We start from the raw sequence: 22,520 nt of genomic DNA, 5'->3' as shown, positions 1-22,520 counted from the left end.
CAGTGATTTTTGCCTTCCCTTCCAATTTGCATAGTCTCATGGATTCCAGGGTTGGGGTTTTTTTCCAATATTTTGTGAAAATTTTTTTTTAAGATTTTGTCAAGTCCAGTAATAAGGTTCTGGAAAACTTGAGTACAACCATTTATTCATAAGAATGACCCTATGCTTTATACCTTGTGGGCACATGTGAGAAAGTCCTTTGGGTTACTAGTGTCTTTCTAATGAGTGTCTAATTAGGACTGTAGGTAGATGTGTGTATCGAAGAGGTGGTGTTAAAATTTGTATTTCCTTGATGTCGCCTACTGGGTGAGGTGGGCATCTGCCTCTGTTCACCATCGTTTGCTTTTGTTAATCCTGTTATTCTTCATTTGACTTTTGTCATTCTGTGTGTATGAAATTTGGAAGTCTCAAATCTGAATCAGGCTGCTAATCTCTGATGAAGTGTGATGATGTTAGTGTTGACACGTCTAAATCCTTTTGCTCAGGCTCAGCTTAATTCAAAGTGTATAACTGAGATTTTTGATGTCTTTGAGGATTTTGGTCTAATTTTCAACATTTCTAACATGAAAAATGTTAACATGAATGTTGATAGGATTAGTGCAAGTATAATGTTACAGGATGCAGATGTTGTTTATGGGTGTAGCATGTTTTGAAGTATCTCCTGTGCATTATCTGTGTGCGTAAAGAGAAACATCTTCTCATTCTTAAAGTTTGTAGTCATCCTGCTACCTGGCCATGGGGTAAGTAATGCTTAAAAATCCAACCTTATTCAAGAATCAGCTAGCTCTGGTGAAGTTGGTGTTTCCTGAAGTTGTGAGATATAGCTCCCGTGATGCACTCCTGCTTCAGTAAGGCGTTCAGCCTCCTCTCCAGAACAGATGTTGTGCACAGTGGTAACCGTTCCTTTTTGTTTATACAGTTTCAAATAAACAATTAAGTGAATGGTTTAAGATCTTGCTAAATTAGTTAAATTGTTTTATCATTATGTACTTGTTCACATTTGTAACAGTTATAATGAGACAACAAAACACTGAAAGTGATGGAGGACTTTGCCTCTGAGATGTTTCTCTGCTAAACTGTTAAGCAATATGACACTAAAGAGGGAGCTAATGTCTTATCTAAAAGCAGAGGAAGATAAAGCAGTGCAATTGCTTCAGTTCGCATCAAATAACCAATGAATTGTGTGCAATACCACTACGTGATTTCTAGTTCTTATAGTTTTCCTTTTTGTAATCCTTTACTACCAATATACAGAATATTGTAAGATATTGGGGAATAGCTATTTCCATAACTGTCCAAAATTTGTGTGTCCAACTTGACGACTTGTCCCTTAAAGCTTTTTGACCCTTCTTTCCTTTTTTATCTAGAATGCACAAAGAAAAATCTTACTGCACATTTTTGCCAGATGTGTGTTGGTACAGTACAGATTGCGATGCACAGTTTTATGTATAAACACTTTCTTTCATTTTATCAACTTGAAAGCTTTAGTCTCTAGATGTACCTTTGTGGCTTTCTGAGGTATCCACGCATCTGCTGTTTTCCTTGACAATGGTGATACAGATGCTGCTATCACCATGGGAATGGTACTCCTGAATGAAGCTGCTACCTCCAAAGGGGACGTTGGAAAAAGGAGAAGTAAGTTATTTAGTACAACTAAGACAATATTGAGAAAATTAGAAGACATTGAGAAATGACAAATGCGTATCTGATTAAGTGTTCAGAAGGTCTCTACCTTAAACCAATCTTTACCTTTTTTAAGGTGCAGAAGAGGAGAGTATAAAAATTCTGTTGATAAAACTGCATTCACATGAAGTTGTAAGAGTAAAAAAATATTTTAAGCATACTCAGCCGAGGTACAGCTTGACACAGTATCTCCACTGCGTCACTGCGTAATACTGCATAAATGCTTTTTGGCTCTTGAATTATGTTGAAAGTCAGTGACATAAAGAATAAGAGTTTCAAAACATTGTTTTCAAAATTCATTGAGGCATTTAAGATGACAACATCCGAAGGAGTGTGAAAATTCTTTTACTTGGTAGACTTTGCCAGCATCATGTCTCCAGAGGAAGGTGAAAGCCCAGTAGATGTAACACAGAACATATCCTAATCTGTAATGTTTAAAGATTCTTAGCCTAAAGTGCAAGATGTATGCATTTCTGAAGGTTGTTGTCGTTCAGAATATTTGCAAGATTTTATGCAATGAGCTGCATAAACACACAATATGAAAGTATTTTGTCCAGGTTTAAACTTCCTGTTATGCCGAACAAACTTTTATGGAGTATGACATAGGTTGAAACAAATATGCCCATCTGCCTTTGTATCTTTTGTATGTTTTTTTCCTATCCCCTGCCACTTTTTCTTATAAGGCATTGAAGACCTTTGAAAGATAACAGACTTGTTACGTGGCTTCCCCTTTCTTTCTACATCAGTTCTTCAGCTTCTCCTATATAATAACAGTGTTGCAGTTAGGGCTGGCCAACTGTTTTCTATAAAATCATTCTATAATTCTTCATAACAGCAAGTTGAATGTTGGCTAGAGATCTCTACTGAGGGTCTCCTTCGATGAGCTGCAGATGTATAATTTAATTCTGAATATTTTTTACAGTATGTGGCTTTAATACTGATTTGAAAGAGACAGTGACATGAATTTAATTGGAATATGATCTTAGATTGTGATTGAGATCATGTCCATGGAGATGGACACAGCGAAATACCAGTGGGCTGCAGTACAGCTTCAGACTCTCTTCTGCTTGTGGCCATTATGTGAATGCTTTCCATGTACCTGCCTCGCACTTGCTTCGCAATTTATTCATCCATGCTTTGAAAGCATATTTGTGCGTGGTGATTTCTTTATAATGAAGTGTGTTTATAAGATTTGCACGTGGCAAGTTTTCTCAAAATAACTGCAGAAATTTTGTATTTCAGTTGACATATGTCGGTTTCCACATGGTCGGTTTTAATGAAAAAATGCGACATTGTCAGTTTGCCTGGCTTCATGGTTGCTCATCCTTTGCTCAAAGCCAGCACACTTTTGAAGCATGAATATTGCAATTAAATAGCAAAGGTTTGGCTAAAGTATGAATAGTATAAGAAGACAAGCTTTTAAAATCAAAGTAGTTCACTAGGACCAAAACATTCTCTCATGTAGATGAGCTGCATCTCAATTATATGCATCAGCTTGTAGTGTGTTACCTTTTATTTTTATTTATTTACATGCAATTGAGTGAGCTATCATGATCAAAAAGATTTTATGCTATTATTACACAGGGCGACAACTGGTGTTCCAAATTTTATTTGCTAATTTAAGCATTTACTTTGCTAATTCATTCTTTGCCTGAAAAGGCTCAAAGCGCTTGCATCTGGATGCTCTCAGAAGGTCTGCATCATTATTATTTGTGTTCAAAACCTAAAGATATTGCTGTCAAGTTCAGTGTAAAAAGTGATTTGGCTACTGGCCTTGGAACTTAAAACAGCGAAATGTTTTAGCCATGAAAAACTAGATAAAGTAATTGCTAAACTGCCTTTGCTGTTACTTCAGCCTTAGATGGTTGGCTAGAGACAACACGATTCCGTTAGTCAAGCGATATTTTTCTAAATGTAATTTGTTTTCCAAAAAGAATAAGTAAATACCTGAAATTACATTGCTTGGTATGTATAATTTACAAGGTTATGAAATCCATTATCAGCAGTAAGGTGTTTGCATCCACATACATTTGAGTTGCAAATTGCTGCTCTTTTTTCCTGAAAACACATTCCCACTGACAAGTTATTTTTTTCTTAATTACCATAAATATTATTTCCATATGTGTTTGAAATCCTGTCAGAAGATAGTGGGCATCAGTAGTCAAGGCAGTAACATTTTTGTATTTAACTGTGTCAAAATTTTCCATAAATGATTGACATAAAGAATATTGTTTGTAGAGATTCCAGTTTTAAATCTTTTATGTGCTAATAAACAAAGTTATTTTCTTTCTAGTAATATGTCTGGTAGGCCTGGGTCTGGTGGTCTTTTTCTTCAGCTTCCTGTTGTCGATATTCCGCTCCAAATACCATGGCTACCCGTACAGGTAAGCTCTCACTAAGTTCTCATCTTCTAGATTTTAACAGCTTTGTATAAGTTTAAGAATAGCTTTCAGGTAAACAATCTTTAATTTTTACCACTGAAGTCTATGAGAGCAGGAGGAAGCAGGAAGAATGGTCATTAATTGAAGCAAACCAAAAAGGGCTGGAAATCTAATGCTGTTAACGTGACTGTTAATGCAGACGAGTTAAACGGGTTTGAGCACAGACGTGTGGCATACGCAGTGCCCCATGAAAAATGCAAAAGAAAATATGTGCTTGAATTTATAAACCTTTATTAGATATTTATTTGTGTGTCTTTATAACTAAGAGGTACATAAGACAAGGCACAAAACCACCAAACTAGTGTACAGTGCTGAGCTATGATTTATCACTAACAGTACCCTCTTCTCTTGTCAGCCACACCAGAGAGGAAAGAAAAGGTTATAGTCTTTATTAATTATATCTACAGCTGTCAATTAAACCATTAAAATTTGTCTGACAAGCAGAAAAGTTAGGAAAATATTAAAGAAAATAGAGTTCTTGCCTTTTGTAGGTAGATGCTTTCAGCTGGGAGGTCACCTACAAGAGGCAGTCTAGACTTCTGATTCCCATCTTCTTGCTGATCTTTTATATATATATATTTAATAGCCTGTCAGGAACAGATGGCCCATAGCATTTTCTTGTGATCCTGGTACCATTTTCAGATAGAAATGAAAAAGTCTAACTAGAGGAATGGGAAAGGTGCAATTCAGTAAATCTTCAGTGCTAATGATGGACCGGGCTACTGAGGTAAAAGCAATACAGTGACATTTCCCGAGTCATCAAGTTTGTGGAACAAAACAGAGACCTGTTGATTTTTCTCTCCCAAAGCTTTGTTTTGTAGGAAGGCTAAATACTTTTAATGAGGAAGAGTCCTTTTCCTATTGTTCTGTTCTCCGGCATTAGCAATTTTGTTCCATTGACTTTTGATCCTATTTGAAACTATGCTGTTCTTCCTATTCCTTCAGCCTGTGCTCCTTTTTAACTTTTTTTTTCCTGTGGAGAGATATATATACACATAAATATATATGTATACAGTTGACATAGTCTTAACATGCTATGCTAGGCTTTGCAATAGAGATAATATGCACGAGTGCTGTTTTCCCCCCTCTAGTTGGCCACAGTGCATGTGAAAGTTGAGATTTTCCTTATTTCCAGTGAAATGGGTTTCTATAAACCAGTAGACTAATCCTTCACAGAATAGTATGGGAGAGTAAGTGGATGACGTGTGTGTTGCAATGTAGATACAGTAACGTTTTCTGAAAGATCTGGCATGATGAAATGTCAACTAATACATACTGAAGGGAAACTATTATTACAACAGATTCAGAAAGTTACATTTTGAAGTAAGTAGAGAACAAAAGAACTATATCTATTAATGTTAACAGTTCTATTGTTTTTACAGCCACTGTTCATGGGTCACGTGAGGAATACTTCTACAGTTTTTCCTAGATATTTCTTAGTGCTGATTTCTATGACTAGGTCTTGTGATTAGCGCAGCAGCCAGCTTTATATTCTGAGTTATGTTCCACTAGTGAGGACTCAGCCTTGCGAAGCCAACTTAGAGCTGACATTTGAACTAATACATAAAATTTTTCTATTATTTTTTGCTGCAGGACTTTAGAACTGTTTTCTTTTTTACTGAGCTTGGTCTGCAGATTAATTGGCATTTAGTTTAGATCACCTCAGATCAGTTTTAGCATTTAATAACATCATGCTCAAGCCAAGGAAACTCTTCCCCTTGCAATATGCACAGAAGGCGTGCTCCTGCTTTTTACTCATTTCTGCTAAGGAAAGAGGTCTGTAAAGGGCCCAATAGTATCGTACTGCAAGATTTCATCAGTATGGAGTTAGTAGTTTGCCACCTGGGATACTCTGTACAGCCTCTCAGCATCCTCTCTGGAGTCTGTCTACCTTCTAGCTCAACTGACTTGGGGTGAAAGGCAGGACCCCATTTTCCTAAGTGTGAAGTATTCTTACTTCCCATTAAGTGCTTAAGTCTTAAACTTAAAAGAAGAAGGAATTATGAACGTGATCTGCAGCTCATAAGCTCACTTGAGTAGCACTGCCAAAGACCGTCAACCCATGGTCTGAGCTCACTTGCATCTTCTCGTAACGAGTTTACTAATATCAAAAAAGCTGTTGTTGTTCTTGTGTTTCTTGCCGTGCAATTTAACAGCTACTCAAGAAAACCCGACGGTTGTACCAGTTTCATTTTTAGTTCTTTCATCTTAGGAATGTTCTTATCACCTGTTAACAACAGGCTTACATGACTGTGCCAATTTCCAGACCTTGCATGGCTTTTGTGGATGTTTGTACTAGGGTTCTCTGACAGCTGTATGATACTTTGGATGTCTGAGGTTAAACAGTGCCTTGTGAGTATGACTCTGCTCTGTGAGTTGTCATGCCTACACAATACCATTGATGTTATTGCAGACCTAATTGCTGAGGTCTACTACATATCTGGCTGTATTGTAAGCTTTAAGAATCTTAATTTAAGTAATGTAGGGGGTTTCCCTCTTTTCTTGCTAATATGTTTGCTGTAAATTTTGGGTGGCATGGATTTTATGGGATTTTCCCCCCACAATTGAACAGGTATTTAGTGAAATATCAGACATCTTTTCTTTGGAATATCTAGCAGAAGTTGGAGCCCTAAGTAGATTTGTACTCCTTGGTTAGTACCCCAGCTAAGAATAAGGACATCAAGAACCAAGGGGTGGGGAGGGAGGGGGAAAAGAAATATCTTAAATTCTATTAAAAGTTTAAGTTCAAGAAATTTAGTTTGATATGCAATGCATATGGGAAAAAAGTGCACCTGTTAGTAGCTAAAGCTAAAGCTAGTGAAGAAAGACATAAAAGAAATCCAGGATAGTGCTGAAAAGAATGATTCATCACAATCCTGTTAAAATGAGATAGTGCTGCATCATGTTGTTACTGTGAAGGAGTGTCCTGGTTTGAGGACAACCACAACAGGGAGTTATTAGATCCGTAAACCAAATTCTGTCTTAAGGAGCTAAGTAGACTCAATATCACAACTTACTAATTAATAACACCCATCAAGTAAATTCATAAAAGAATGAACCCTATGGATGCATAAGTACATGAGAAACATTTAATAGCTGGCTAAGTGTTAGGCAGTTTTCTTTGGGGTTTTTGTAATGTTACTGCTCCTGCAGCATTAAGCAAGATCTTACAGGCTTACCTGGACTGTCTTAGATTCTTCGTGTTTTCATGGGAGTAAGTTAATCATTCTATCTTAAATCCTCACTCAATGCAGAATTACTGGAAACGGTCACTAGAACTGATCCTTTTGTTTTGCCATTATCAAGTTGCATTTGCTGGTTTCCCAAATGTGTAATTTACTTATCTTGTCCTTTCCAGTGTTGAATCTTTCCGGTTTCTCTTGGTCTCTCGGGTAGCTCTGACCCCATTTTCTGTTGCATTATTGTAAATAAATGTACTATTGATTCTTTGGCACTTCAGTGATCTCAACCGTCTAATCTTCATGACTGTGCCATAGTGTTTCTTAAGAGAAGCCTTTTTTGGTTTAGGTGTATAGTTCTTATGAATTTAATGAAGTGAACGTGCAGAACACTAAGGAGAACTAAGGAGGACTCTGTTATTTTCTCTTTCTGCCTTTAATTTAATATCCTGCATCTTAAGTTCAGTCATATATGCCGATATACGTTAATCTTTTTGTCTGAATTCGTTAGGATCTTCCTAGGAGTTCTGCGTCCCATCAATAGACCCCAGAGTAGATATATCTTAAGATGTGAAATATGTCTGTGTTTTTACTTTCTCTGGTTGTAGATTTCACCTTGAAACTATCAGTCTTTATGTGATAAATTGTCCTCAGGCTAGTAAAGCTTTGCCTTTAACAATACTAACAGCAATGCATACTAATAATCTATCAGAAAAAAAGAAAGAATATTTATGTTGGCATGCCTACAGCAACAGTTAAATAAAACTGAAATTGTTTTAATGTTATATGCACGAGCTCAAGCATCAACTTCACTGTCCTACTTAAAAAAAATAAATTCAAATATACTAAATTATTTCTGTTCTCTGGCACCGAACAACCAAATAAGTCCTCTACGAAGCAGCATGCACCGATGAAAACTGAAACAGTAACACAACCTGCTGTGCATCCTCTTTCTCTCCAGTGACCTCCACGTAGTGAAAATAAATCAAAACAGAGGTGGATAGACATGAAGCAGAAGTCAAAAACAGGAGAAAAACTGTTATTTCCTTTTCTAATGTGCATAAACAAAAGTGCTGGGAAGGCTGTTATTTCTTTGACCCTGGTAGTGCCATTGTCATTGTTAATTTCTGTGACAAACAGAAGAGTGTCCAGAGGAGCGCCAGGTAAGAGTGTGCTCTTTAGAGGGCATGTATGTAGGAAGGGGGAGTAACATTTTGTTTACATTTTTTTCATCCACTTCAGATATTTTCCAATTAAGTTTTTGATTCTTCTGTCCACAGAATATTCTTCTTGAAGGCTAGGGTTGGGGGAAAAAATGGTTTAATTAATATCCTGATGAAATACCCGTATAAAATAAAGTGTTGGAATGGGAGAGGTGATGCAAAATGGAGGTCATCATGAAGGTTACTTACTGAGCGAACACAATTGTGATGGATGAGTTAGCATGTAACAAATCTCTCTGCTAGAGCCATTTTTACCATGGCAGGGCTTATTCATGCCTGTACTAATCCACCTTTTTTATGGGAGCTAGATGAAATTTTTCATTTTGCTAAAGCTTTCGTTTTAATTGCTCTCATTAACTGTTGAAAGATAATGCAATAATTTTATTTTCCACTGTTGAACATTTTCCCCTTTATAATGCTTTCTGCATAAGACAAGAGTGTTGATATATCCAAGAGAATATTTTTTGGAAGCCTTCTCACCTCAGTATTTAAAGTGAATAAGTGATATATTAAATATCAGACAGTCAGTGATTGAGCAATAAAATTTCATTATATCAACACTCTCAACTAGTACACATGGGAATGACAGAGAGACTATTCTTAACTATAAGCCAAAATCACGAACTCTTGAGTTAGTTTTGCTGATCAGGAAAGAGCTTGTAGGGTTCTCTGGAAACCTCACTTTAGGCACTTTCCATACAAAAAGCACAGAGAATTAAAAAGAATGAGGAAGGATGGTAAGAACAAAGCAGAAGACATCAGTACACTAGCACAGTAGTGTTTTACTGAGAATTTTAGGAACATCAATATTTGTAACACTGGTTTTTTTAAGAGGACAGACAGCAAAAGTCCTATCCACTCTTTACTGACATTTAAAAACATTTCTCAATTTTATTTTTTTTTTAACTTTGGCTGAAACTTATTAATTGCTCTGTGTTCTCTTTTCTCCTTTGTTTTCTGGATGAAACTTTTAGCACCGTTTCATTATCATTGACACTTCCAATTGTCCTTTCAAGTGTGCATTTGCTGTTGTTTTAATCTGAATTTAAATGATACGAACACCTGCAAATACAAAGTTTTCATATAAGGTTTCATTAACTGGCGTGCATTAAGTAGCTTTTAAAAGATTTTTTTTGTACCTGCAGTTGAGTGTTTCATTATCCTTTATGGCCATTGTATTTGGGTATTATTGAAAAGAGTAATGTGAAGAGTTTTTAGTTAAAGCATAAAAAATAATCAGCCTTCAGAACTATGTATTGGCAGAATGGAAAAATACGTATTCTGTATTGACTAGCAGAGAAAATGAACTAAGCTGCAGGAAAGCAAGATAAATAAAAGATGCTTTATTTTCATCAAAAAACCCCATAAATGTTAAGTCAGACATGAAGTATTCATTCATTGCTTAGAGAAAAACGGTCAATGCAACAAGAACAGACAAATTGCAAGATGCCCCAGAGCTTGAAAATTCCTTGCATTCACTATATACACCATATAAGAAACGTCTACCCTCATTGTAATTAAATTAGTTTCAGTAAAGAAATCCCGTATAATATTCATCAATTGAAATTAAATGTGAGTGAATAAAATGGAATAGTTATTTCTTGGAAATATACTGGTAAAATATTAGTATGTAGAACAAATAGTGTTTACAGACATATAAAATTAAATTAAATTTATTAATAAATGTGAGCACTACTAACAAGTGTTCATCTGTTTTATGTTGACTTCATGCATAATTAAACTGATCCACCTAAAGTTTATGAACTGGTAAATCTACTTCTGATAAACACCAAGATTCACCTTCAGGTCTGTAGAGGTCAGCAAAATAGGCTCCTTTTTCAAAATGGCAGAAATCAGGATTATTTTAAAAGACAGGAAAGCAATAATACACAGCTGTCAAAACAAAGCGTCTTACGTGTTGCATTTTCTATGCTTCTACTCTTAATGGGTTGGACGCCGCGTTCTTCAGAAGGAAGCTGCCCGTTGAAATGGAAAGCAAAACAGCTCCGTCTGTCTGCTCCAACAGCACACTGAATTCATGAATTTCCACAGGCCTCCAAATTCCTCTCTATGCGAAGCGTCCACATTCAGGGCTGGTTTCTAGTCCTTTATCCTTAAAAGAACAGGAGATCTGAATTCCAGGTGTCTGGCCCCGTAGCAGATCTCTTACAAAGGGTGTGCTTTTTCCTGTGGCAAACAGTTTACATGCTCTTCTGTGAGCAGGACCTTCCTGCTGTGATTGCCACCATTAATCATGCCTCTTTTTGCTTTTATGGCTTTCCTGTAAGTCTTAGTTTACCATTTACTCCTGCCTATTCTATCTGTTTCCAGTTACTTACTGGCTGGAAGGGCACAGTTTGGCCATCCTTTCCTATTCTGCTTTCCCCTACTTTGCGTAAAGGGACATGGGTTTCTTCTTTCTTTTTGCAGACCTACCCCAGCTGATGTTGTCCAATTTGTTATTCTAGATTTTTCAGAAACCCTTCCCCCCCACCCCCTTCTTTTTGGCTGCTCTCTGGTTTATGATTTTTTTATGGTGTTTTGGCTTTTTGTGGTTTTCCGCCCTAGGCTTTCTCCTTCTTTGTGTATGTAGCCTCTTAAACTTGTTTTATAACTTCCAGATGACTTTCAGTGTTTACATTATATTCCATATCACGTCTCTTAGCTGCTAAAGATTCAGTTTGCTGCAGATAGAAAGAAAGGAACAATAGATATGGTAGTGGCATATTTAACCAAAACCCTGCCGTATTTATATTTCCTACTGTTCTATCATTCAGTCTTCTCCCGCTCCTGAGCCTATCAATGCTACCGGCCTGGTTGTTGTAATCTTCAGCCCTTCACACTCTTTCCCCCACACTTTTTCATTACCAGTATTCCTCTCCTCTCCTCTCTGTTCTTTCTGTCCTATACATCACCTTACACAGCTCTCCTAGACTTGGGTTAGCTTTTTTAGGCTCACGCGCTCAACATTCTCTTCTCCCCTCGGCACCCTACGACTCTCCTCTTCGTGCAGTTGCTCTTGCGAGCTTTTCCCTTTCAACAATCGCTTCACCCTCTAGCACCCAGCCAGTTGCCATCTGTTTTTCCTTGCTTTGTATGTCTTGCCTAATGAGCTTGTCAACTTGTTACAGCAGGGAACATCTTTATACTGGTGCAGTCTTTTAAGCTTATGGCACTCGTATTTATGTTTTGTAATGATTAATTAATTACACCATCAATGGAAAACTGATGGAATTGCTACAGCATGCGTATGCTAGCGCACGCTGCATGTCTATAAGGAAAGACCTTTCACGCAAACCTAGAGGTCGTGAAGAAGCCCTTCCATTCAGTACTTTATTGGGTTTGTAGAGTTAACTCAGTCTATAGTCACGCACAAGTCTTTCTCTCTGTGTTCCCATTTCCTAATTTATGAGATGCCTCTTCTTTGGTGAAGTATTTAGAAAGGTGTGACACACAATATATATATCTAACGTTTTAAAAAATAGAAACTTTTTTTCCAGGGGTAAAGAAACAGCAGTGTCATCTGAAACTTCTTAACTTATTAAAATATTAAGAATTCAAACTCTGCAACCCTTCAGAGCCTTGCCAGGTCCTCCATACCCTCCCCACTCTGGGGCCACTTCAACAGTAAAGGAAGAATGTTTTAAATAAATCTGAAAAGTCTCCTGGGAGAGGTTGTTCTCACTTTAAGTAGTAAGAGCAGATGCAGAACTTGATTAGAGAGAACAGATGTTTGCAGTGCATTTTTGCCTTTTAATTTTTTTTAAATAGGCAAATTGAGTTTCAGTCACTCAAGTTTTATTTGATAACTTTCATGCTTGCTTAGTAATTACTAAGTGAAATATAAAAACTTAAGAGATTATTACACAAATGTCAAATGACTTTTCAAATGAATGTTTTGAAGTCCGTGTTTATTCTTTTCAAATAATTGTGATGCTATGTTTTATATGCATTTTTCAGCATTTAATCATGTTTTCTTTCTTTTCAGCTTCTTAATTAAATGAATTCAAGAGGGATTCATTTAGAGCTGCTTACCATGAAGATAAGCTATAACTGATATTATCTGCCCACCAACGTTACATGTATTCAAGAATCTTTTGTTGGTTCATTTGTTTTTGTGATAATTTATATAGTATGCTGCTAGAGAAATGAATGCAGTTTTATGCAATGAATGCGTAATTTATAGAAACATACAGTAAACACCTCATTGGGAAGTGTTAAAAAGTTATGAATATAGTGTGTTCAACAGTTCAAATAAATTGCATTATAATGGACTTCTGTTTAAGTCTTCTTCATTAACTTTAGTATATGAATCCAGAAGATATTGCCAAGATTTTTCACCTGAAGCTCGTTATAAGGTTTTGAGATGTGTTTTAGAACCAAACAAAATGTCATTGGTTCTTCAACTACGATGAAAAGAAATACCGTGGTGGAAACTATAAGTTAATGACTGCTTGCCATCTCTTTGCTTTGAAACAGTGTATGCATATATAGTCTCTGATCACCTCAGACATGTTGAGCTGTTAATATAAAATGATATTCTATGTATTTTCATCCTGGATTTCTTCTTTTCCCGGCTCAGCAGTATTTGGAGTACCCACATTGCGCATTCATATCTCTCATGCCAAAGGATGCAATTCAAAATGGCTTGTGGAATCTTGAAGGCAAGAAGGCTTAGATCTGTCTGAACTCAGATCCTTTTAACTGACTCTGGTGGCAAAATGGGAGGATGAGGGGCAACAATATTTTGTAATCCACAACACGCTTTTTTTTTCATAAGTGGCAGCAGAAGGAATGTATTTTCCTGAATGATATTTATAAAGCAATACAGATGAGTCTCTTGGAACAGGAGTTACAGCAGTTGCCAGTTTTCTGTGTTCAGCCAGCTTTGTGAAAAGCTTATGCAGGAATTCGTAATGCCATTTAAAAATGCCATCTTTGTCGCTGCTCTCATCTCATATTATATGAATTGCTCGTAAACCTTTGCATATGCCTACATAGTGTATTCTCCTAGTGAAAGATCTCAAGACTGCATCGTAATGAGATTAAGTATTTATTTCAGCTTGTGATGAGGCAAAGTATTCCAGTGATACATGACTGCCTCCTGGAACAACTAGGAGATCTTGAATAAGAATAATATCTATATAATAATAATATCTTCACTGATAAAGCCATCCCTCACACATCCCATACCCTGGAGGCAAGGGGGAAGGTCTGGAGAGAGGAAGATTTTCCCTTAGTTGAGGAGGACCGGGTCAGAGACCACTTGGCCAAGCTGGACATTCAGATTCTGTGAAAACCTGTGGGGAAAAAACCAAACCAAATCAAAACTAACTAAGATCTAATTTACACTTCACCTTCAGTGTTCATAGAAAAATAACAAACGAGAGGAAAAACATTCCTTTTTCCTTTTGTTTCATTAGTCATGAATGTAGGTGTGTAGGAGAATATAATTTCAAGGTTTTGCTTTTCCAACATTAAAGTGTGCAAAAGGTTAAAACACAGAGAGAAAGGGGAAAAAAAAAGGAAAAAAAAAGAACAGAGAAGCATATACAAGGGGGAAAAGACTGTAGAGCAGGAGAAAATGAAAAGTTCCAAGGCAACTGCCTGCGAAGATGTACAAATGGGAGGAACAGCGGAGGTACAACTGAGAGAAGTAAAGTCCAAAGGCCCATGAAGCCATACCAGGCAATCGCAATGGCCATGGCTTCAGGCTCATCACTTTGCCACGGTTTTAATAACCTGACATCTCTAGAGTATACATCCATCATCTTTTGGAACCTCCAAGAGAGTCCACCTGTGAACACTGGTGGAACTGGTGTTTTACTGAGGAAATAAAAGCAGTATATAAAAATTCAAACCTAGGTTTTACTATTTGGCATATACAGTAAATGATTAGTCTTTATTAATTAATCTGGGCTTTCCTAAAACCACCAATGTACTTGAGCAGATTTTTTTTTCTCTTTTCAGAGGAATAAGTAGCATGCAGACATTTTAATAACCTCACATCTCAAGTGAGGTACCTGCAAGTGGCATGATTCATCTGTCGACCACTTAATTTCCTAACTTGAAGGGTAGTAAGCTATTTAAATAGAAGCAGAGGAATGCATGATAAGAAATAAAGAGGTCATTCTAATTATAAGAACTTAGCCCCCATCTCCTGGTTTTACTTGTTATATATTCGTATCCTTGATAAAATTATAGACTACCTGCTGTCAAGTGCTGATCGTATGAGTAAGAATAACCAGGTAAAATGTAACCAGGCAGCTGATTTGATTCTTGCACCTTCATAGTTTATGGGATTAAAGCATGACAAGCAGAAAAGTACAGGTATCACAGTTACACAGATCAATCTTCATTTGGGATTGTTACTTTGATGTGATCCAAGTAAATTCCTTTTAAGAAGTAAGGATGTGGTTGTCACTTATGGTGATTAAGTGTAATCTAGTTTGATTCAATATGTTACCATGTAACTTTCTTTTCAGGTTCTTTTCTGAAGATTCAGGAAATTTCACACTTATAAAACTGCTCACTGGGAACCTATTTCTACAAACTTGTTGAAGGGGTAAATTGAATGGGTGAGACAGGTTACCAGTTTTTCTCTTTCATAAGTATCTGACAGATGTTGTTATAAAAAAAAGAAATTAAATATGCTGCATCTCTTATGTCTGCTCTGCCAAGAAGGTTAATATAGCCCTACTTGTAGTTTGTCTTTCTGAAGGTTTGAAAACTCCACTTGTGCAGACTCTCAAATGCATTTAAATCCACGGGCCCTGACGGGATGCACCCGCGAGTGCTGAGAGAGCTGGCAGATGTTATCGCTAGACCACTCTCCATCGTCTTTGAAAAGTCATGGGGAACAGGAGAGGTGCCTGAGGACTGGAGGAAGGCTAACATCACTCCAATCTTCAAAAAAGGCAAGAAGGAGGACCCAGGGAACTACAGGCCGGTTAGTCTCACCTCTGTCCCTGGGAAGGTAATGGAGCGACTCATTCTGGATGTCGTCTCCAAACACATAGAGGAACAGGAAGTTATTGGAAGTGGTCAGCATGGATTTACCAAGGGCAAATCATGCCTGACCAATCTGATAGCTTTCTATGATGTTATAACGGGTTGGCTGGATGAGGGGAGAGCCGTAGATGTCATCTACCTTGACCTTAGCAAGGCTTTTGACACTGTCTCCCATAACATTCTCATTAGGAAGCTGAGGAAGTATGGGCTAGACGAGGTGACAGTGAGGTGGATCGAGAGCTGGCTGAGTGACAGAACCCAGAGGGTTGTGATCAGCGGCACAGAGTCCAGTTGGAGGCCTGTAACGAGTGGTGTCCCTCAGGGGTCAATACTTGGACCAATTTTGTTCAATATATTCATTAATGACCTAGATGAGGGGACAGAGTGTATCCTCAGCAAGTTTGCTGATGATACCAAGCTGGGAGGGGTGGCCGACACTCCAGAGGGCCGTGCTGCCATCCAGCGTGACCTGGACAGGCTGGAGAGCTGGGCAGAGAAGAACCTAATGAGGTTCAACAAAAGCAAGTGTAGGGTCCTGCACCTGGGAAGGAAGAATGCCAAACACCAGTATAGGTTAGGGGCGGACATGCTGGGAAGCAGCTCTGAGGAGAAGGACCTGGGGGTCCTGGTAGACAGCAAATTATCCATGAGCCAGCAGTGTGCCCTTGTCGCCAAGAAGGCCAATGGCATCCTGGGCTGCATAGGGAAGACTGTGGCCAGTAGGTCGAGGGAGGTCATTCTCCCCCTCTACTCTGCACTGGTGAGGCCACAACTGGAGTACTGTGTCCAGTTTTGGGCTCCCCAGTTCAAGAGGGACAGGGAACTACTGGAGCGAGTCCAGCGTAGGGCAACCAAGATGATTATGGGACTGGAGCACCTCCCTTATGAGGAAAGGCTGAAAGAGCTGGGACTCTTTAGCCTGGAGAAGAGAAGGTTGAGGGGGGACCTGATTAATGTTTACAAGTACCTAAAGGGTGGGTTTCAGGAGGACGGAGCCAGGCTCTTTTCAATGGTTCCCAGAGACAGGACAAGGGGCAATGGGCACAAGCTAGAACATAGGAAGTTCCGTTCAAATACACGGAAAAACTTCTTTACGGTGAGGGTGACAGAGCACTGGAACAGGCTGCCCAGGGAGGTTGTGGAGTCCCCTTCTCTGGAGATTTTCAAGACCCGCCTGGATGCAGCCCTGAGGGATGTGCTTTAGGCAATCCTGCTCTAGCAGGGGAGCTGGACTAGATGATCTCTAGAGGTCCCTTCCAACTCTGAAGATTCCGTGATTCCGTGAATAACGAAATCAAAAGCAGCAGCTTGAGTTGTGCATGGGTACTAGCATAAAAGGTATTCATGGGAGAGCCACTCTATAACAGCAACCACAGTGCAGTAGGGTTAATACTGTTTCAAGAGAGGACAGTGAAAGTGAAATCTGAACTAATAAGTTGGAACAATGTAGAACTAAAGGCAGTTAATAAAGCAAACAAAAAAAACAACAAAAAAAGAAACAGTCCAAAAAGAAAGATGCCTACAACCAGCCTGGGGGCTGTTAAATACTGTATTAGAAGCCCAGATAAAACAACTCAAAAAAAAAAAAAAAAGTAAAAAAAATACTTGGATGGCTCAATAGGAAAGTTACTCAGAGGGAGTTCCGTGTTTTGAATGCTGGTAAGGGAACAGGAAAGCTCACAGCACCTCACGAGTCAGCTGTACACATAACAGGTCTAAAAAAATAATATGAAGATGGTGCCCATGGTAGTAGCATGGTAGCACAGAATTCTTTAAAGACATCAAAAGCAGGGCACCAGGCAGAGAACTAGTAAGAGAGCTGATGATAAAAGGTCATCAAAGGAAGGGGCACCCACCGATAGAGACTGTGACAGAGAAGCCAAATTCTCCATAGCAGCTAGGCCAGAAGATCTAGATCAATGTGCTGTAGCACCTTCTGTGCAATTGCTTTAAATAGATACAGTAGATGCTGGTAAGATCTCCAGCCCAAATGGCATTTATCAAAGAGCTCTGAAAGAAATCAGATGTGAGGTTGCAGAACTGCTGAGCAAGGTGCCTTCACCTATCATTACAGACGGCCTCTGTGTCAGAGGACTGATGGATTGCCAACACAGCAGAATCTAGAGGGAAGACTGAGCTATAGACCAATGAATAATTTCTGATCCTGATAGGGTGGGTCCAGTCTGCAATGGAGAGTAAGTTTACTGAGAGCAAGGGTTAGCATAGTCAGCTGAGAAAGGTGTAGGACTTGTATAAAAGAGAATTTAAGTTGACAAAGCTTCTAGAGGGCTAAAATAGTGTCAGAAAAGCTCATGGATAAAAATCCTTTGGCAAGGCTTTATTAAAGAACCTAATCAGGAACTGGGAGAGATGTCCTTTTCATGACTTGAAAACCAATTAAAAGATACCAAGCAAAGGATACGGCATAGTGGTCACTTCTCATGACAGAAAAGTCAGCAAACAGACCTTCCCGAAGACTGATGAATACGTCTTGATCAGTCACCTGTAGAAGGGCACGCGCAGTGCAGCCTGCGTTATAGATAAGCTCATATGGTGCTGTGCCGATGGGGAGAAAAGCCCAGAACAACTTCACAAAACTTGATGAACGGGTAAAAAGTTGGCAGATGAGCATCAACGCATCTAGAGAAAAATGAATCATGCCTTATTCAGCTAAAACTCAGGAAAGACACAGGAGAGTCATAATTGAACGGATTTTAACAGAATTACCAGTGTGCACTGGCAGCCAACGAGAAGATGTTTGGTGTCATCAGCAGGGGTATGGGTAACAAGACAGAGGAAAAAACTTTGCAACTACACAAAATCTCTGTGCGCTCCTGTTGAGTGAGTGCTGTGTGTAGTTCTGATCTACACATCTCAAAGACACAGGGCAGTTCAAGGTAGAGAAGGCGGCACTGGGAATTGATCAGGGAGACAGAGTCCCTCCTTACGAAGTGACACTGAGAAGACTGGAACTCTTCACCTGGAAAAGAAAAAACTGAGGAGTGAGTGTGATTGTGGCTTACAAGTTTATAAACGCATCAGATAAGCTGAATACTAAACATTCACCAAATCCTACAATGCTAGAACCAACGTGCAGCTTGTTTAAAAGGAAGTACGTCCTTACTACTTTTTCAAACTCTCTGCCGCGGGAGGTTGTGGAGCTAGAGAACATCAGCAGGTTCAGAGTACGGTCAGAAAATGCACGGTCACAGTTCCACAAGAAACTCCAAAGGTGAGGCAAGTGTGCACTGCTTACCATCCTCAGTACAGGAATTCTGGATGCTGGAGAGAGTATGAGGGAAATGGACCACATTCTCTCTAAATAGTATTTTCAGTCAGCCAGAACATTGACCTAGATGGACTTTTGGTCTGACCTCCTAAGGCATTTTGTAAGCTTATTAAAGAGCTGTGAAGGAGGAGGGAGGTGACATTAAGAAGATCCATGTGATCTCCTGCAACTTTTGTTCTCTTGACAGCACAAACAAGCAGGCCTGGAAGGCACCAGCAGTCAAGGAGGAGGCAGACACCGGTATCGGCAGAGCAGGAGGATTAGAAGCATTTCAAAAGTCCCCAATCCCAAGGCATGTGGTCGGGCAAACCCTGTAGGAAAAAAAAAAAAAAAAAAAAAAAAAAAAAAAAAAGAGTACAAAATTGAGCAGAACACAAATACGCAAAGTAATGTAGTTCAATCTCAAGTGCCGAGCGACAAGAACACATACAACCACATTTTAAAATATATACAAAAATGTGTCATTAACAACTTCAAGACATTTTCATCCTGCGCGATGCATCAAAAATCTTGGGATCCTCTTTTGACGCTAATGCACATTTTATGACGTGCTAGAGTGATTGCTATTTGTTGTAAGATAACGTCCAATAGGACCATTTAGATGAAAAGTGAATGTTGCATAAATCTGAAGGTAGGGAAAAGCCACCAATATCTCTTAAAAGTACCCGGATTCTAAATGAGCAGGAGTGTGGTACTAAAAAGCTTATTGGCATTTTTTCCACTAGTTTGTGTTTACAGCAGTGGACAAACTTGCAAACAAAGAAATCCATACTTGAGGATCTATATACATAAAGATCTATAGCAGCAGAGCCCTGCAACTTAAGTTGCAAAGAAAGTATAAAATAAATTATTTTTTTTTTTAAATCGACATTCTTTTTTCAATCAAATTCAACTGCAGGTGCTCTTCAGAACAGCCAAATAAAACTCTCTCCACAGTTGTGTGACGTTAACAAGGCGCAGTGTCCTGTTAAGGATCAGGAACAGTCTACATGGATGCAGGTGTCTGCTCAGGCAGTCATACATAGAGGACCTCATCCTTAAAAGATTTAAGGCATCTTTAGACCAAGATAGAAACTTTGGGATTTATTCTTTCAATTCTTTGTAATACAAGAACAACTGAGTATGATTTTGTTTGGTAGTACTGAATAACTGCATTCAAGAGAATATAGTTTTTGCCTGTGAGGGAAATGTAATATAGATGTATTCTTGTGTGCTCTAGTATGAGTTGAATAATTTCTACACTGGTTGAGGCTTTGGGGGTTTTTTTATCCCCCTATATTTTCTGTCCTAGAGGAATTTCACCCCCATGTGTCTCCCAGGCACAGGCACATATACATGAGAATGGCTCATTAGGAGGTCTTAATGATAAAATTTTGAAGCTCTGACAATTTCTTGTTAGAACCTCTCAAATCCAAGAGTAGACATTCACCCACGCACAGTCCATGAACCACAAAATGGCAGGGGTTGGAAGGGACCTCTGGAGATCATCTAGTCCAACCCCCTGCCAGAGCAGGGTCACCCAGAGCAGGTTGCACAGGAACGCGTCCAGGTGGGTTTGGAATGTCTCCAGAGACGGAGACTCCACCACCTCTCTGGGCAGCCTCAGAGTAAAGTTCTTCCTCGTGTTGAGATGGAACTTCCTATGTTCAAATTTGTGCCTGTTACCTCTTGTTCTGTTGCCGGGCACCACTGAAGAGAGCCTGGCCCCATCCTCCTGATACCCACCCTTCAAGTATTTATAAGCGTTGACAAGATACCCCCTCAGTCATCTTTTTTCCAGACTAAAAAGACCCAAATCCCTCAGCCTTTCCTCATAAGAGAGGTGTTCGAGTCCCCTAATCATCTTGGTAGCCCTTTGCTGTACCCTCTCCAGGAGTTCCCTGTCCTTCTTGAACCGGGGAGCCCGGAACTGGACACAGTACGCCAATGAACAGGAGCACTGTGTGTTCTCCTCTGAAGCATGGATACAAGCTACGCTAAGAGCTACGCAAGTTCAGAGCTCGTAGTCTGCTGTGTGGCAAACTGAACCCAACGCCATCCATAGGGAAAGATTAGGTGAGACAGCTCCAGGCTTTTGCTTTCTCTTACGTTGTCATATAAAACCAGTATTTGCAGGGGAACAAACCTTCACAGAGTGTTTTCTAATTTGATGTTACCCATGCTAAAAATTTTAATTCTGTGTCCTCCATTCTCCCCAGTTAGCTGTACTATTATGCAAGATGCAGCTAACATGAATAAGCTTTTTCTTTCTTTGTACATCATAATCGGTGTATGATGCCGAAAGAAGCATCTTTCCATGTTTTCAAGGGAGGTTTGTATTGTGCATTAGCACAGGTCAGTACATTTTATTTGAGATTAGTAACTTCCGTAACACTAGGCTGCGTGTTGGTCCCTCTAAAACTAATTGAATTAAATAGGGAATATTTCTCTGGTTTGTATTTAGACTTTCTGCCTTGCATTTTAAAAATGCTTCGCAAGTATAAACAGTAATGAAGAAGCCTCAGAAGTTCCCAAGTTGGAAAGCTTTGTTTTATCTTCTAATAGTTACATTTTAGCTTTAGGAGTCTTACTCTAGAGAGGAAAAAAAAAGCCTCAAGGTAAGTCATTACTGAGGAGCACTTCAGGCAAAAACAGTGGGAAATATGAGTTTATCTAGGCTGTAGCGCGCACACTTCCAGAATGATTTGTTTCCCCTCTGGTAGCACTTGGTGCAGGAGTTTCATTCTCTGGGTTTAAGGATGGAGAACAGGAAGCTTTACATTACGTTTAAAGCAGAGCTGTTGGGGTCCGCTTCAGGTTCAGTTTGTTTTGTAACAGCGTGTATTTTCACTAGCAATGCAGTCATTTTGCAGAATGAAGTTAAACAGAACTGCTTACTTGTCTCAAAATAATTTTGTTGGTCAAGGCCAGTGGAAGTTATTGTTAGTATCAGAGGAGTCTCGTAGCCCGTTTTTGCCCTCGAGAGGGCTATCTACCACCACCACATCTGATGGCAAGTAATAATGATGGCAGTCAATACTGAAGTTGGATTTGGCTGTCTGTGTCAATAGAAAGTCCTCCCTAGTTAAGTTATTTGGAGCTGGGAATGATTGGAGCTGGTGCAGAAGAGCCTTTTCAGGTAATTACTCACTCTCCTCAGCTGTGTTCAACCAATTCTTTCCCCCACCTCCCCTTGGATAGGGTCATGGCAGGTTGATGGCCCTACTACCATGGCTACTTAAAATCCTCATCAGCTAATTGCTGCTCAGATGCCCTGTTTTCTCCAGGCTCTCCTCTTGCATCTCTGACATGCTACTGTTAAGTCAGAGCCCCGGAGCTCGACTGGATTGTGCTGTGATGTTTCTCAGAGAATTTCATGACCTCCAGAGGTGTCCAGCCCCAGGCCAATGCTCCCTCCCCTCACACACTGCATTTCCCATGGCTGCCTGACCAAGCGGCCTCTCACATTTACCAGCTTCCCTGCTGGTCTCCTTCTAAGGTGGTCCTCTCTCAGAAGAGGGCTTGGCTGCCCCGATGGCCCTGCCCTTTGAAGCAGAACCATCTTTCCCTTTTCACAGCTTATGTATTACAAAATATATGTGTGTGTACCTATATATATATATATAGATATATACATAACCTCTAACATATATATAAAAAAAAGAGGAAACAAAGCTAAAAATCAGCCTCTGCTCTACAGTGTCACATCAGTCCA

At 39.2% G+C, this 22,520-nt stretch overlaps 1 protein-coding gene across 1 annotated transcript in view; it reads left to right on the top strand.

Moving 5' to 3' along the window:
- TUSC3 (tumor suppressor candidate 3) overlaps nucleotides 1-12,855 on the top strand; it is a 131,222-nt gene extending 118,367 nt beyond the window's left edge. The window contains exons 8-10 of the mRNA XM_054203418.1: nucleotides 1,561-1,635; nucleotides 3,977-4,067; nucleotides 12,515-12,855. Of these exons, the coding sequence (XP_054059393.1) occupies nucleotides 1,561-1,635; nucleotides 3,977-4,067; nucleotides 12,515-12,530 (182 nt within the window). The 3' untranslated portion in view covers nucleotides 12,531-12,855. The remainder of the gene's footprint in view (nucleotides 1-1,560; nucleotides 1,636-3,976; nucleotides 4,068-12,514) is intronic.
- Nucleotides 12,856-22,520: the final 9,665 nt, after the last annotated feature.

This window comes from Rissa tridactyla, chromosome 5 (assembly GCF_028500815.1).
Source record: "Rissa tridactyla isolate bRisTri1 chromosome 5, bRisTri1.patW.cur.20221130, whole genome shotgun sequence".
Taxonomy (NCBI): Eukaryota; Metazoa; Chordata; class Aves; order Charadriiformes; family Laridae; genus Rissa; species Rissa tridactyla.
The sequence above is the reverse complement of the archived record's forward strand: the minus strand, read 5'-3'. Positions and strand labels throughout refer to the sequence as shown.